Source organism: Panthera leo, chromosome B2 (assembly GCF_018350215.1).
Source record: "Panthera leo isolate Ple1 chromosome B2, P.leo_Ple1_pat1.1, whole genome shotgun sequence".
Classification (NCBI taxonomy): Eukaryota; Metazoa; Chordata; class Mammalia; order Carnivora; family Felidae; genus Panthera; species Panthera leo.
The window spans coordinates 142,129,520-142,147,359 of record NC_056683.1 but is presented as its reverse complement, the minus strand read 5'-3'; the positions used below and the strand labels follow the sequence as shown (position 1 = coordinate 142,147,359).

General features: G+C 45.3%; 1 protein-coding gene across 6 annotated transcripts in view; it reads right to left on the bottom strand.

Annotated features, from left to right (window-relative positions):
* SYTL3 (synaptotagmin like 3) overlaps positions 1 to 17,840 on the bottom strand; it is a 96,470-nt gene that overhangs the window by 42,974 nt on the left and 35,656 nt on the right. For all 6 annotated transcript variants that reach the window (XM_042940204.1, XM_042940200.1, XM_042940205.1 and 3 more), the window contains one exon: positions 17,151 to 17,215. In XM_042940204.1, coding sequence (XP_042796138.1) covers positions 17,151 to 17,215 — 65 coding nt within the window. The remainder of the gene's footprint in view (positions 1 to 17,150; positions 17,216 to 17,840) is intronic.

Here is a 17,840-nt window from a genome sequence, read left to right as displayed (position 1 = left end):
GAGAAGGGCAGGGAGGAGCTTGGGAGGGAGAAGGCAAGCGTCTCTGATGTCGAGCCCCAAACCTTAAAGCCAGGAGGCAGCTGGCGCCCAGCTGACCCTAAGCCGTGCAGCCCCCAGGGCAGGGGCCCTTAACAGGAGCTGGCCTCAGGGAGTGCATGAGCCCTGACATCACAGGTCAGACTTTGGGTCTCCCTGGTTGTGTACATTTGGGGGGAGGTTCATGACGGTGTTCACCAGATTCTAAAAGGAGTCTGTGAGCCCTCCCCATCCCCCGTTAAGAAACGCTTCTGGGGGTATCCGGGTGGCTCAGTCGGTTGAGCTTACAACTTCGGCTCAGGTCATGATCTCGCAGTTTGTGAGTTCGAGCCCCACATTGGGCTGTCTGCTGTCAGTGCAGAGCCCGCTTTGGATTGTCTGTCCCCTCGCTCTGCCCCTCCCCCTCTTACGCTCTCCCAAAAATAAATATTAAAAAAATAATAATAAGGAAATGCTTCTCCAAGGCAGAACAGAAAGGCGGCCCCCAAAGGCTGAGAGCTGCGCTAGTAATGGATGAAATCCCACATCTGCAGGAGCCACTAGAAAGAAAAGAGCGCGGCCAGAAGGAAAAGAGAACCACCCCAACTGCAACACGGTCGGTTGTCATGAAAGCAGAGAAAAACAAGGCAAAGAAAGAGAAAAGTTAGTGATGCTGTTTACCCACGGTGTCCTGGTAAAGACGCAGGACCCAAGAGAGAGTGAGTTCTGAGCCCTCTTGTGGGTTGGCTGGTTCGCTCACTCTGGCTGCTGGCTCCTTTCCCGGCTGCCCGCCCTCAGCAGACCCTCAACATCTTGTCCCCAGATTGTTGTGACAGCGTCCCCATGGCACCAGAGTTACAGTCTCCCCGCCCCCCAAACAGTGCTGTCCTTCCACCGCCTAAAGCTAAAGCGCTGCAGTGACTCCGTATTGCCGTCGCCCAAAGTCCGAGCCCCACGCGGCATCCCTGGGCCTCCACACCTGCTCTGGGCCCACCTCTCCTGCCAGCCCCAGCAGCATCTCTTCTTATTACTTCTTTCAGCCCTGCTTCCCCAGACGTTGTCTACTTACTCCCACCTCATCTCCTAGTGCCCTGAGCTCCATCCTTAGCTTCAGTTTAGTCCCCCTACACCGCATTTCCAAATACCCCTCCCCAGGTCCCAGGGAAGGCCTGGCCACAAACGGCTCTCTGCTGCCCCCTGCTGGCCTCATCGGGCCTGGCCGGCCACGCCATGGGCTCGGCAAACCCTTTCTGTAAGGACCAAGTAAGTATTCCAGGTTCCGCGCAGGCTCTGTCCTCTGCCCCTGTGACAGCAGCCAGACACAATACGAAAGAGTGGGCTGTGATAAGATATGATGAACACTGAAATTTGAATTTCATGTTTTTTTTCTAACGTGATACAAACATTCTTCTGGCCATTCAAAAATGTAAAACTCATTCTTCACTCACAGGACATACAGACACAGACAGAGGGACAGGCTTGGCCCTTGAGACCTGCTGCACCCCATGTCCTAGCTACCCCAGGTGTGGGCAGTGCGGCCCGCCGCATCACAGCCAGAAGCTTGTCGGCAATGCAGAGCCCTAGGCCCATCCCCGAAGTCCGTTCACTGGAGTTTGGGAAGCGCTGCCCTGGGGCTGTGTCCCGTTCACTGTGTATGTCCATTTTATTTCCTCTCCCATCCTTCAGTTGTTTCTTACCAGGGGCTTCCTTAAGAAGCACTATCTACTGTTTGTTAATACTTACTTATTTATTTATTTTTACATTTATTTATTTTTGAGAGAGTGAGAAAGAGTGTGAGCGGAGGAGGGGCAGAGAGAGAAGGAGACACAGAATGTGAAGCAAGCAGCAGCAAAGAGCCTGAGGCAGGGCTTGAACCCTTGAATGTGAGATCATGACCTGAGCCAAAGATCTGACACTTAGCAGACTGAGCCACCCAGGCACCCCTATTTATTTATGTTTAAGAGAGAGAATTTATTTCTTTTGAGAGAGAAACCTCGAGTCTGCGAGTCGGGGGAGGGGGAGGGAGAGAGAGAGAGAGAAAGAGAGAGAGAGAGAGAGAGAGAGAGGGAATCCCAAGAAGGCTCCACACTGTCAGTGTAGAGCCTGATGCAAGGCTCGATCCCACAAACCATGAGATCCCTGACCTGAGCTGAAATCAAGAGTCAGACGCTTAACCCACTGAGCCCCCCAGGGGCCGGGTGAGATTTCTTATTTTAGAAATGCTTTCTATTTGTCCTGTGTATCTTACCCTGCTTAAGTCAAGAAACAAAGCTGGTGCACGTGGGTTGGGACATCCGGCCTTGGGTGTGAGGGCCCTGAGGGGAGGCACGGGCCTGGCAGTGTGCGTGCCAACAGCGCCCTCCATGCACCCCCTCGGCTCCCCCTTGGGTCCTAGCCCTGCCCCCTCCCCCTCCAACACACCTTCCAGAGGGGGAGGTGCTGTCCTTTGCGTGCAGTGCCCCGTGTGGATCCGACAGCCAATGAACTTCCTCCACCGCATCCAAGGCTGCTCTGGGCTGAGTTGCACCCCCTGAAAAGACATGCTGAATCTAACCCTTAGCACCTGCCACTGTGACCTTATTTGGAGATAGAGTCTTTGCAGATCAAGTTAAGGTGAGGTCATTAAGATGGGCCTAATCCAACATGACTGGTGTCCTTATAAACAAGGGGAAAATGGGGGGCTCCTGGGGGGCTCAGTCCGACTCTTGATTTCGCCTCAGGTCATGATCTCACGGTTGGTGAATTCAAGCCCCGCATCAGGCTCTGCGCTGACGGCATGGAGCCTGCTTGGGATTCTCTCTCTCCCTTGCTCTCTGCCCCCCCCCCCACCATGCTGTCCCTCACTCTCTCTCTCTCTCAAAATAAATAAACAAACTTTATTTTTAAAAAAAAGAAAAATTTAGTCACAGAGAGAGACATGCACACAGAGAAGACGACAATGTGACACCTTGACTTTGGACTCCCAGCCCCCAGAACAGTGAGCCAGCAACACATTCTAGCTTTGTTCTAGCTCAGAGGTCCTTTGTGATCCAGTCCCTCCTGCCTCCCAGGATCACCTTCTGCCATATGGATCACCCGTCCCCTTCGAGGGTCCTGGTGAAGGTGGATTTCCCAGATGCCGGCGCCTCACTAGACTGTGCTTCTCCCGTGTTCCTGGCTCACGTGGCTCTCTGCCCCTGCCAGGGGATTATTCCCCGGGATCCGGTGCCTGTCCTCACCAGGCTGGCCTCTTCATGCTTGCCCTGCACACTTCATTAACACTGCCGCCTGCTCTGTGATGGTGCACCTCTGTGTCGGTCTCCCCGACTGGACGGTGGACTCTTTGAGGACACGGGTCCCATCTTATGCATCTTGGTGTCACCGGCATCAGCAAAGGGTTTGTCATGCGGGGGTGGGGAGGGGTGGCTATAAATACAACAGCAACCAGCACTGTTTTACCAAGAAGCGTTACCTCCTCGTTTGAGCCATACGACCAAATACACGTGAAAAGACGGTCATCGTGTTTTCACAGCTCAGCTTACGTGTAACTCATCCGCTCATTCACACTCATCGTGTAGAATCCACAGGGGCACTTTTACGGGGACAAGGATAAGGAGGATGCAGCTCTGCTCACAAGTAAGAGCATATGGTGCTGGAAGGGTCCATTCAAGCTACAGAACACAGCCGAGGTTTCTAGAGCAAAATCCAGGTCTGCAGCTGGCACAAGCGTGCCTACGACAAATCACCTGCCATCTCTGCACTACTTCTCCATGCAAGGGGCGCCTGGGTGGCCCAGTTGGTTGAGCGTCTGACTCTTCATCTCGCACGTCGTGATCTCACGATTCATGAATTCGAGCCCCACGTGGGGCTCTGTGCTGCACTGACAGCTGCTTCGGATTCTCTCTCTCTTCCTTTCTCTGTGCCCTCTTCCACTTGTGCGTGTGCACCCCCCCCCCCACACACACACGCTCTCTCTCAATATAAACTTTAAAAAAGAAAAAATAAATACAGGTACGGCACCCTATTTCACGTGCTCACAGAAACTCCCATAGAACGGATGTCCCTCCTGGCTGGGCTCCATCGTCATGCCGGTCAAGCACACTAGCCGCCAGCCTACCAGCACCCTGGACCCCAGGCCCTGCGGCAGGTGCCATGCCCCGCTACCCCAACACTCTTCCCGCTTGGGTGACATGTTCACAGCAAAGAGGGCGCGGAGCAGACTCTCTGTAATGTCCCAGTGCAATTCAGCCAGCCCGGCAAATCACGCTGTCGTGGTGGCCAAGTGGCCTCCCGTCCTCAACTGCGGGATCTGTGTGGGTTATTCTTCTTGCAAGACATCACCCCTAACTTCTCCTGCTACACTGTAAGGCCCCACAGCAGCCCTTTGTTAGAACAGTTATACACACCCAGACAGCCATGTGGGATCCAGCTGTAGAGCTAACAGACCGTCAAGTGGAAGGATGGCCTGGCCCACAACCACCTCTCTGTTGGTGCCCACAGAGGGGAGCAGCGCCCTATGTAGGAACCCACAGCCTGAATTCCATGTATGACGCAAAGCAAAAGGCAGGTGGGGCTATCCCATGTGGAGCCATCCTGGGAACAATGCAAATGTGCCCCTTCCTCAAGACACTTTGGTCTACCCTTAGGAATTGGTCGTAATATACGGATTTTGTTAGAACAACGCATCGTGCTGATTCTTCCAGAAAAGTCATCACAATAAGCACACAATTTTTGGTTGTCGTGAACTGTACCCCTTTAGTGGTGGCTCCCTAGTACGGCATTCAACCTGTACAACTGTATGTGACAGGCCTGATGGTCGGTCCACACCTCTAAATTTTAGAAAAGGTGAATAAGCCCAAAGGTTGGAGGGGGTATTGCACAATCACAGTGTGTTTTAGGACTTTTTTTCTTTAGTAGGAAAGAAAGTGCCTAGAACAATAAAGTTTTAAACCAATTTTTGGCTCACATATGCAAAATGGAAAATGTCTCAAAAAACTTGGCCTATAAACCCCTCAGCATATAAAGAATCACGATATCCTGTCATAAATGATTTTGGAGGTGGATTCCAGAAAAATTTTTAAATATATTTTAGTCCTTAGAGAAGCTTTGAGTTTAAATAGCACTGGGGCCAAGCCACTAGCCCAATATGAAAGAAGATGAAGTGTACAACTGTGAATCAGCAACTAATGCCTCCAGGGGAACAAAAATTAATAACAGTAGATTTATGACCCTGTTGGCAGAAAATATCTCTCATCCAGTATCCTTCTGCCACTAGACATTACTCTTCTGCTTAGTTGCAAGAGAGGAAAATAATTTTTGCTCCTTACTTAAGCTCCCTATATTCTGTCAGCAGAAATCCTGGATGGCTTTCATGTTAACAATAATCACCAAGCGCTGGGCAATAACTCTTCCCCAAAGATACACTTCAGGTTGGTAGTAACTGGCCTAGGTTTGAGGACGTGGGGACTAGAGTATGGACTGCCTTCCTGGGTCTCTTGATTTTCTCTAAAAATGGAATGTAGGTTTCAGGAGTTCTCTATTCTAAAGAATTTGGGTATTAATCCTTTATCAGATATGTGATTTTGCAAATACTTTCTCCCATTCTGTGGGTTGCCTTCTTACTCTCTTTACGGTGTCCTTTGATGCACAAGTTTTTCATCAGGATGTAGTCCCATTAGTCCTTTTTTTTTTCTGTTGCCTGGGCCATCTAAAAAAATCATTGTCAAAGCCAATGGCATCTTTCCCTCTATATTTTTTCTTCTTCTTCTTTTTTTAAATGTTTATTTATTTTGGAGAGAGAGAGAGAGAGAGACAGAGCATGAAGGGGGAGGGGCAGAGAGGGAGATAGGATCTGAAGCAAGCTCCAGGCTCTGAGCTGTCAGCACAGAGCCAGACGCGGGGCTCGAACTCATGAACCGTGAGATTGTGACCTGAGCTGAAGTCGGATGCTTAGCCAACTGAGCCACCCAGAAGCCCCTATATTTTTTTTTTACAACCTTTATAGTTTTAGGTCTGTTTGCACTGTCCATTTGTACTGTGTTAGGTAGGGATCCAACTTTGTTCTTTTACATGTGAGTATCCAGTTTTCCCAGCACCATTTATTAAAGCCTGGCCCTTCCGCCTTGAACGATATCGCCATGTTGAAAGTCATTTGACCACGTATGCAAGAGTTTTTCTCTGGGTTTTCTAGGCTATTCTATTCCGCTTTTCTCTGCTTGTCCTTATGCCAGTGTCACATTGTTTGGATCACTGCAGCTTTGTAGTAAGTTTTGAAATTGGGAAGCATGAGTCTTCTAACTTTCTTCTTCCTTTTCAGGAAACAAACAGGGGCACTTGGGTGGCTTAGTCGGTTAAGTGGGCTCTTGATCTCAGCTCAGGTCATGATCTCACGGTTCTTGGGATCAAGCCCCGAGGTGGGCTCTATGCTGATAGCATAGAGCCTACTTGGGATTCTCTCTCTCTCTCTCTCTCTCTCTCTCTCTCTCTCTCTCTCTCTCTCCCCCTGTCCCTTCCCTGCTTATGTGCACTCTCTTTCAAAATAAATAATTATTTTTTTAAAAAGAAACAAACAAAATGATCCAATTTTTTAAATGGGCACAGGACTTCAATAGTCAAGAAAATATACAAATGGCCAATGAGTACATGAAAATGAAAAGATGTTCAACATCACTCATCATTAGGGAAATGCAAATCAAAACACAACAATGCAGCCACTATGGAAAATAGCACAGAAGTGTCTCAGAAAAATTAAAAACGGAACTACGATATGACCTAGCAATCCCACACTGGGTATATATCCAAAGGATATGAAATCACTACTGAACAGACATTTACACTCCATTCACTGCAACATTGTGCACAACAGCCAAGACATAGAAACAACTTAAGTGTCCTTCAACTGATGAACAGTTAAAGAAAATGTGGGATATATTAAAACAGAATATTTTCAACCATAAGAAGGAAGAAATCCTGGGGCGCGTGGGTGGCTCAGTCGGTTAAGCAACCAACTCTTGATATTGGCTCAGGTCCTGGTCTCATGGTTCATGAGTTCAAGCCCCACATCTGGCTCGATGCTGATGGCACAGAGCCTGCTTGGGACTTTCCCTCTCCCCCTCTCTCTCCCTCTTCCCTGCTCACACGGTCCCCCTCTCTCAAAATAAATATTTTTTTCTAAAAAAAAATGAAGAAATCCTGCCATTTGTAACAACATGGATAGACCTTGAAGGCATTATGCTAAGTGAATAAGTCTGACAGAAAAAGATCAATACTATATGATGTCACTTATATGTGGAATCTAAAAACATGAAACTCAGGACAGAGAGTAGAATGGTGGTCGTCAGGGGCGGGGGGCAGGGTAAATGGGGAGATATTGGTTAAAGGGTACAAACTTTCAGTTATAAGGTAAGTTCTGGGAATCTAGTATATAGTCACCATGGCGACTACAGTGAATAGGACTGTGTTGTGACTTCAAAGTTGCTGTGAGAGCAGTGTTAATGTTCTCACCATAACAACAATGGCAAATGGTAATTGTGGGAGATGAAAAGATGTGTTATCAAACCTTATTGTGATACATTTTTTTTGCAATATATACATCTATCAACTATCCAAAAAATCCATACGCAGAATGGAATAAATGTCAGGCTAGAAGATACGTAACACATACTGAGGGAATGACTTAAAGAAATACACAATGGAATACCACCTCATGCCCGTCAGAATGGCTATTATGAAGGAAAGAGAGAAAGAAAGAGAATCACAAGAAGGATATGGAGAAACCGGAACTTTGGGCACTACTAGTGGGAACATAAAATGGCGCAGCTGCTGTGGAAAATAGTATGGTGGTCCCTCAAAAACTGAAACATAGAATTACTGTTTGATCCAGTAATACCACGTCTGGGTATAAACACAAAAGAAGGGAAAACAGGAACTTGAACAGGTATTTGCGCACCCATGTTCATAGCAAGCACTGTTCCCGATCGCCAAAACGTAGAAGCAAGCCAAACGCCCACTGGGATGAATGGTAGACAAAATGCAGTATATATAACCAACAGAATTTTGTTTGGTCTTAAAAAGGAGTAAAAGTCTGACACATGCTACAACATGGATGGACCTTGAAGACGTCATGGTAAGTAAGAAAGACACAAGAGGACAAATATACTGATTCCATTTACATGAGGTAACTAGCGTCGTCAATTCATAGAACCAGAAGGCAGAATGGTGGTCACAGGGAGCTGGTTGGGAGGGCGGAATGGACGGTTTGTGTTTAATGGGAAAGAGAGTTTGGGTTTTGCAACATGAAAAAGCCCTGCAGTCAGATGGTGGTGTTGGTTGCACAAAACTGTGAACGTGCTTAATGCTGAATTCTGCACCTAAAAATGGTGACAGTGGTAAATTTTATGTCTATTTTACTGCAATAAAACAATGAACATGCAGTTCTTAAATAGAAAATGATTTCCTTAGTTAAGTATGTATGTGTCTGTTCTTTCCAAAGATGTATTCATATAAGGAGATAGCTCAATGTCCAATTGTCAGGGTGCTCCCTACAAACTACCCTGATCGATAATTTGGTCTAAACATATGAACACATGAATTCTTAATTCAGAAATCCTATTCAGTTCAGTGATATCACCTTGGTTTCTTTTTTTTTTTTTAATATTTTTTTGAGAGAGAGAGAGAGAAAAAAAGGGGGAAGGGCAGAGAGAGAGGGAGACACAGAATCCAAAGTGGGCTCCTCACTGTCCACACGGTCAGCTCAAAGCCCGATGCAAGGCTCAAACCCATGAACTGTGAGATAGTGACCGAAATCAGATGCTCAATCAACTGGGCCACCCAGGCACCCCTCACTTTGGTTTCTCATTCTGTTCATAAACAGGAAAATAATGATGGTCACCAAAATGCGGTAGCATCATCAGCCTATCATGTAGAGCAGAGGGAGGCAAACTTTCTGCAAAGGGTCAGGTTAAAAAAGTATAGGCTTTGCCAGCCATAGGATCCCTGTTGTAACCTCAACCATTGTATTGCAAAGCTGGCCACAGACAGAAAGGAGTGAGCATGGCTGTGTTCCAACAAAACTTTACATAAACAGATGGTGGGCTACATTTGGTCTACGTGCTATAGTTTGCTGACCCCCAGTGGAGCGGGGAGTATTGAGCAAACTAAAATACTGCTAGCCTAATAACTAGCCCATTTAATCATGGTTTCCCCTTCATGTTAAAAGCAATGGATCAAAACCCAAAAGGAGATAGGGAGGTAGTCATGACAATTCGGGACCAAATATGTAAACTGCCTAGGGTGGCCTCATCATCAAGGGGCAGTAGACAGGGCACAAAGGACAGTGGCAGAGGCAGAGACACAAAAATAATCCTGGTAGGAAATCTGGCACCCAGAAACCAGCAGGAATACTCTAGTGGCCTGGGGAGATATCTGAGATATAATACAGAAAAAAAAATCTGGGTTGACTTGATGTATTCAAAGCACCTTGGACAATGTAAGCACTTCCATTTTTGAATTGCTCCTCTGAACAAAGCCAAAGGCGTCATGAAATCAAAGATGACTAAACTCAAGAACCTGTCTCCAGAAGACTATTACCTAGAAACACTGGGTCAGAACAAAAGGTTTGAAGGTCAAGGCATTACTTCATACGGTAATCATCCAATCTGACTTGACAGTCTCTGTTCTAACTAATTTAGAAGAACTGGTCTGAAAATCTGTCAGGGACGTGACAAGCAATCCGGAAAATCACTTCTAGGACACACACTGCCCATTGTGGGCTTGTGTTCGTTTCGTCTTTCCTCTTAAGGAGAGCAATGAGAAAGAAATATTCGAGAGAGTAAGACACCACATCCTCTTTAAAAGAAGACAAAAGCATATACAAAATTATGTATCTGGTAAATAAACCTGATTTCATAAAGACACCCTCTTGTGAACGTAAGCATATGAACTAGGCACTTGGTCTGCAACCTCTAGGAAGCTTTATTGAATCATCCTTGCAGACCCCACTTGCTGAATTGCACGGGTCAAAGGTCTTTCCTGAGCCAAATAACAAAGAGGCCATAAAGGCAGAGTTTTGCAATAGAGTCACCCCTATTTACTCATACCTACTTCTTTTAATCCACGGGCCCAAGTTTTCTAACCGCACACAGCCAGTCCTGACAGCTGTTCTCATAGCCCTGCAATCAGATGGGCCATATCTGAGCTGCCCGTGTAGAAGAATAAAACTCTAAAAAGTCACATGAAGAATTAAATCACAGTTACTACTAGGAGGGGGTGATAAAAATTCTTTTCCTTCATGATAGTGAAACATAATATGGTCTTGGTTAGTTATATAAGTGAGACCATCATCAGAGGCTATATTAAGGTACAGCCTTCCTAAATTATTTTATTTTTGCATTACTAACAACAAAATGAAAGTCACAACAGATTGTTTATAGGTAACATTTAACTATTCTTAAACTTTGAAATATATTAGTATTAATAGTATTAGTATTGTCATCTTTCCCCTCTTAAACTGAAACATCGAGCAAGAAAATGTCATACTTAAAAAAAATTTTTTTTTAATTAAAAAAAAAAAAACACACGCATTCACAGCAAGGAGCCAGAAGAGGGCGCTATCTCTATAAGCTTAGCAGATGCCAAAAAAAAAAAATAAATAAGATCGGGTTTTCAGTTCATTTTCTAAGTTATTAGTGATCTAGAAAAGGTCCATCATAATTGTTTATTATATTTGCTACTTTGCCAGGGGCTTTCAAACTTAAAATGCATAAAAGATTATTTGGGGACTTGTTAAATACACACTGTTGAGTCTCCCCTGGTCCCATAGCATCAGGAGATTTGAATTTGAAACAGATCAGAGCTGATCCTGGAGCAGAGTTCCCAGAAGCCACAGTAAAAACCTTCAATGCAGAGATTGTCAAGTGCCCCACGGTGAGGGGCAGGAGGTGACAATACCCAAAAGGCTGGGTAGCTGCCTACAGAAACACTGGAGACCCCATGAAGGTCTGTATGTTTTGATCATTCTGAGGCACCCCAGATGGACCGCAACTATGGCATACAAGGAACTATTTTCAGACAGTAAAGCTAAATATCAAACTATGAAATCTTGGACAGGGAACAAAAGCCAGTTTATAATCAGAAAAAAAATTTTAAGTAAAGCAAAGTATTTAAAATATTTTTTGTACCATCTACCCGCAAAATAAAAAAAATGGAGTTCATCTTTTCTTGCTTTTAAATCTTTACAAGGGTTGGGAAAGTAGCACAAAAAACTGCTACAATATCTATTATTCTTCATTGTATTACTACTTATACCTTATCTACTTTCAAGGAAATTTGGGGAGAATTTACCATAAACAGCACATATCTAATAGAACCATTAAAAGAGGCACATAAAAAAGAAATTGGGTGACAATGGGCATAATTATTGCTGGAATTACTTCCATTGGACATTAAATTTGGCTCACGGTTTCTGGATGCTAAAAAGGAAACGGACGCCTAACTTTTCATCTGTAGGTACCTTCTTGGTATCTGACTGTATACCCACAAGAAAAGACTTCCGTATGTCAAAAAACATAACACTGTGGGCGTAGCTGACAGAAAAGAGCTAAGAGCCTGAGCGTATACAGAAAGGACAGCTGCAGAAGTTCACACAGGTGGGAAATACTCAACTCTGCGAGTAATTAGACGAATTTGATGAAAACCACAGGAAGCCACTTGAGACTACCAATGTGGTTTGGCCAAACTGACAAAGTTGTGTTTGCTTTTCAGGATAATTCCTACTGGTGAGGAGGGCACACGCTTCCCGGAAGCGATGTTCCCCACGTTTCACCTTATCCTTTTCTTTCTAGAAATATTCAGAGATGTGCTAAAGATTTATCTACAAAGAAGTCCGCTGTACTTTATTATTTTAGTAATACTATAAACTTCCAAAAATGTAACAGCAAAACTGGAAATTCCCTCACTGTGCAATAGCGATTTGGTTCAATAAATGAAGTCACATTCCAATGATGGAATGAGATGCGGTTATCAGAAATTATATAGCTGATGACAGTTAAGGATATGGAAGAATGTTCTCTGTGAATTATTATGTAAAGAAATAGTATAAAACCATATATATGATTTGATCCCAGTTATGTAAATCTATTAGCTTGGCTCATACAAAATTGCCTTTATTTAATCATTTTTACCTAAAAACATCAATTTCTTATGGTTTGATGTCAGTACTCTTAAAAATGTATGTGTGTAGTTATGTGCGTTTATGTGTATATTTATATACACACACAGGGGCACCTGGGTGGTTCAGTCAGTTAAGTGTCCAACTTCAGCTCAGGTCATGATCTCACAGTTTATGGGTTCGAGCCCCGCATCGGGCTCTGTGCTGACAGCTCAGAGCCTGGAGCCTGCTTCGGATTCTGTCTCTCTCTCTCTCTGCTCCTCCCCCACTAGTGTTCTGTCTCTCTGTCTCTCAAAAATAAACATTAAAAAAAAAGAACTATATACACACATATATGTGTGTATACACTCACAAACATACATACATTTCCTCACCAAATAATAGAAATAATGTATATCAAAATGTTAACAAAACATTTCAGGGTGAAGTCATTGTATTTTTAACATTATTTGGTATGCTTTTCTTCACTTCTTTTTTTAATGAAAATATATTACTTTTACACTCAGAACAAATGTAATTTGAAGTCACGTTTCAAGAGATAGGAGGTAATGGGGCCAGAGTGTGGTAGGACAGCTCACGTACCCTGCCAAGGTCGTGTAAATGAGCACACACTTCCCAGGGGGCAATTGGGCAAAACATATCAAAGCCTTTTAAGTGTTCACACATTTGATTACTCATTCTTCTTCTAAGAATCTATCTAGAGGAAATAAAGAGATGCCAAGATAGTATAGGATGTTCATCACAGAGTTATCTGTAATATGAAATTCTGAATACCTTGATGCACTCACTGACAAGAAGGAACAGGTTGCATAAAAGATAATTCATCCATCTGATATATTTTATGCAGTGGTCAGGAAGTGTCTTAATAGCATAAGAAAATGTGCTAAATTGAATTTTAAAAGCGACATTTTAGTCTATGTGCTGCTGAAGCAAGCACTAAAAGCCAGAGTAAAACCTACATATAGTCTGATCATATATTCGTTTAAAAAATTATCAAGTCTGTACATGCACACACATACGTACAACATCACACAGAAAGAAGACTGGAAGAGTATGTGTGTGCATGTGTGTGTGTGGAATTAACAGTGGCTTGTTGAGCGGTGGGATTTTTATTGCCTTCTGTGCACCCTTCTGTATTTCCCAAATATTCTGCAATAAGTATGCATCCCTTCTATGATCAGATGAACAATTCATTTTTAAAGAGAAAAGAAAACTCTCTTTACAAAATGGGAGGAGGGATTGTGGGGGAAGCAGGTGGAGTCATGAGGACCAGCTAGGAGCTACTACACTGTAGGTGGGAATGAGGAGCAGGGAAGATTCTAGGACTGGGGAGGCAGAAATGTCAGGATTTGCTGACTGACCGGATGCAGGGAGGGAGTCAGGTATGATTCTCAGGTGCGTGGATTAAGATTAGGATTAGGATAAGGACGAGGATAAGGAATACGGGCTATGGTAGCCTGCTTCCTGATGGGCTCCAGGGCCCCTTGCCTCCTGACACCCCTGTGCCATCCCCTTCCACCCTGAATCGAGCAGACCTGTGTCACCACAGGATAGAGCGGCAATGACAGGGAGAGCTTTCTGAAGCTAGGCCATAAAAGAGATGGAAAGAGACAGAAAGTAGGAAGCAGAATAGAAGTTCCCAGGGGTTCTGTGGAGGTGAGGGAAGGGGAGAGCGTGGGAAGATGAAAAATTTCTGAGTATGGATGGTAGTGACGGCTAGACAGCAGGGCGAACGCACCCAATGCCACTGAACTGTGTGGTTAAAAACGGTTAAAATGGTAAATTTTATGCCGTGGGTATTTTACCATAATAATTTTTTTTTTTTTTAAATATAAAAGGGTAGGATTCTGCCTTTGTCTCTCTTGGCCCACGAGCCTGGGGGAGGCCGGCCACCACGTTGTTGTGAACACACTCGAGCAGCCGCGTGGGGAGGCCCAGGTGTGGAGGGACCCAGGGTTCCCGCGACAGCGGCACTAGCTTGCCAGGTGCGTGCGTGAGCCCCGGAGAAAGCAGATCCTCCAGCCCCGGGCAAGCCCCCAGCTGGAGACAGAAACCATGTAAAATAATACTGTTTAACCCACTACACTTTGGAGGAATTTCCTACCCAGAAATAGAAAGAGGTACAGATCTGAGCTGTCTCATACTTTCTCGTGGTTTAAACCACCATCTCGTTTCTCTGGCTTCGGATTAGGATGTGGGAGGCTGGGAAGAGCCGTGTTCACACCATTACAGCAAACACTGGATAATACGCAGAATCGGAGTCTGGAACACATCACAGAGCAGGGATTGTCGCGGGCTCCCCATCAGGGCCCACCAGGGGGTGCCAGAGAGACCGGAAAGCAGAGGGCTCCCCATCAGGGCCCACCAGGGGTGCCAGAGAGACCGGAAGGTGGGAGGTTCCTGGGAGCATCCGCTGAGAAGAGGCCCACCTGGTACCCACTTCCTACAGTTACCATCACTGTGTTCCCACAGGGCTCCCTTTTTGCCTTTCTTCCTCCAATAATACCTGTCTAACCAATTCCCTAAATTAAATTCTCTTTGCTCAAAGCCCCACGTGGTTTCCATTTTCCTAACTGGTCCTCAGAGCATACCGCGCGTGGGTTCAAGTCAACTCCTCAACTACTGTGCCAGCTTCTCTACCAGGGGGCACAGATGTAAGTGAGGTAGAGTTCCCACCTGTCCAGACAAGCCTTCATCACCTCACCCCCACTGCCCTTCCCGACGCCCGCCTGCCAACCCCCACCTACCCCTGGTTTAGCTCACAGAACCATGTGTGCTCCCCCAGCACGGCACTTTTCTGGGTCTTTCCACGCATTTTGAGCGCATCTCGCCCCAAATTGGACAATAAGAAATGAGACACCTCAGCACTGGACGAAGCAAGAGTAGAGGAGGAAGGAATTGGGGTTTTTTCTTTTTTTGTTGTTTGTTACTTTCACACCTTGGGAGAAACAATAAAAGGATGATTTTGTCTCAGGCTGCCTTTCACTGTCTGATTTTTCTTATCTTACTGATATTTTCATGCTGGTGGAAAGTCAGTGGACAAAAAAGAGAGACCCAGGAGTTCAGTTTCAGTCCTTAGCTCAGGTGGCCGCCACGCTGGTTGCTTCTATTCACTTCTACTCACTGGGAGAGTGCCAGAAAGACGATGAAAAGATAATGAGCATGCACGCGCACACACGCACGTGCACACGCATGCACGCATGCACACACCTGTGTTCCGGCCTGCAAATCAACTTCCCTGATTCAAATAATGATACTAAAACTTTCAACAGTGCATAAAATAGTTGCCAGGAGAGGTCTTCCCAGACTTGTTATTGAGAAATTACAGGAATTTCACTCCCTACAGTCTTACTGTTTGTGAAGTAGAAACTGAGTGAAAAAAAAATGAGAATCTACCACCTGAAGAAGACCCCAGCCCCCCAACAAGAAAATTATTTTTTTAAGTACAGTCTACTCCCCAACATGGGGCTTGAACTCACGACCCCAAGATCAAGAGCCACAGGTTTACCGACTGAGCCAGCCAGGTGTCCCCCCCCCCCAAAAAAAAGTATTTTAAAGTCACAAAACAAAGCCTAAAACTTAGACTTCACGCTGCCAAGCCCGCCTAGATTATGCCCTAAATGGGGACGATGGGCCCGAGGGGCCAGAGAAAGGAGTTTGTGGAAGAAGCAAATCCTAGTGTGCTCCAGAAGGCCTCGGTACACAAACAGATATGTACCTGAGATATGATACTTTCACGGACGGGTAGTATTTAGGAAACAGTGTTAACAAGGCTGCTTGGGATAGAAGGGGGGGGGCGGTGAGGAAAAGGGTTGAGAAACGGTGTCCCAGGTGAGATCACACGCACTCGCTCACCCTTTTGCTTCAGCCTGCCCGTTAGCACTGTGCTTCCTTCCAAATTTCTGATCAACTTGGCAGAAACATCGTTTTTTCTCGAGTAAGGAAAGTCAGGAATATGATCCAGCAGAGAATTTAATGCCGACTGAATGTCAACTTCAGCCGACCGTGCCTTTTACAAAAGCGGAGTGTCAACACTCCAACAAATGGCTTCCTTTCCTCACAACGCATCTGGGGTTGTGGCTACATAGCTTCTTTCCGGCAGAAAAAAGGTTTCAAGCCGCCCCATTCCCTCTAGGTCAGCCTGGGCTCCTTGTGTGCAGCCCCCGCTGTCACACACGTCAGAGGATGTGTGTTACCACCATGGACGAATGTGATTCACAGAGCATGTGAGCTCTGCTTTATTTTGATGACACGTGCGTGCGCTTTTGTCTGAAAAGTTGTCTTCCTGCCCATGCAGCTCACATCCTCTGATGTGGGCACCTCTGTTACCGAGGCAAAATTAGTTCTCCCCCTGGTTTCCAGTCCCAGCTACCAATTATACCACTACATCAGCTTTGCAAAGACTCTGTAAGATATTCTTGTGGTACCCAGACCATATGCGCATTCACGCTCCTACAATCACGACATGTGCTCGCTTCCTAATCATCAACATCTGCTAAATTCTAATCCTGCTCACTCTCCGTGGCCTTCAGTTATTCAGTCATTTTGGCCAAGTCTCAGGAACAAGGTATTGTGCTTAGTGCTGTAAGGGACTAGATTTTCAAAGCATAGTTTCTGCTTATGGAGAGAAAGGGAAGTATGCAAATAGTAATACCACGTAAGGCACTTGCCACAAATTTTGGAAAAGATGGGACAACCCAGAGCTGCCCGTGTTTCGGAGGAGGGAGACCTCACTCCCACACGCAGGGAAAAGCAGGCGGATTTCAGCAGTTAGAACTGAGCTAGAGAGGAGTGGTCTGCAGTCAAAGGCGCTGAGCAGGGTGGGCCAGGGGGCAGGTGGGGGAAAGCATAACCGAGCAGAACTAGAGGTCAGAAAGGAAAGGCCTGTCTACCAGGACCTGTAAAGTCTTGTGTATTCAACTCTTAACTCCAAATATTTTAAAACTGGGAATGTATCGTTTTACTTTAGTAAAAACTTAAGGGCATTTACCTTCAGTTGGAAATTTCTTGGCTCGTTCCTCAAAGAACCATTCTCCAGTTTTTATTTTCACATTTCTGAAAAACAAGCAGACAGGAAGCCTCAGATAGCGATGTGGTCGGTGCCGTATTTGGCTCATAAGGGGGAGGTAGATAGTCTCACAAAAGATTAGTCTCGCAAGGTTCCTCAGAGTTCATGTTTCTGATCTCCCCCTGCTAACTTTACAGATCCCCTAGAGAGGTTAAGCAACCTGACTAGTTAAGTGATCTGACTAGTTAAGCAATCTGACTGGTTAAGCAATCTGACTAGTTAAGTGATCTGACTAGTTAGCAGCAAGGCTGGAAGACTATGCTTGGGTATATTTTACCCTACATGTAATAGGTACATGTAATGTTTGCATACTAACATATGTGTATGACCAACACATATTAAGTACTTAATGTTTTCTGAAGAAATATACAATGAGAAACAAAATTGCCACCAAAATGGTCAATTTATGGGGTGCCTGGGTGGCTCAGTCAGTCGAGTATCTGACTCTTGATTTTGGCTCAGGTCATAATCTCACAGTTCATGGATTCAAGCCCTGTGTTTGTGGAGCCTGCTTGGGATTCTCTCTCATTCCCTATCTCTCTGCTCCTCCTCTGCTTTCTCTCTCATGCATATGCACATGCTCTCTCAAAAGTAAATAAATAAACTTTAAAA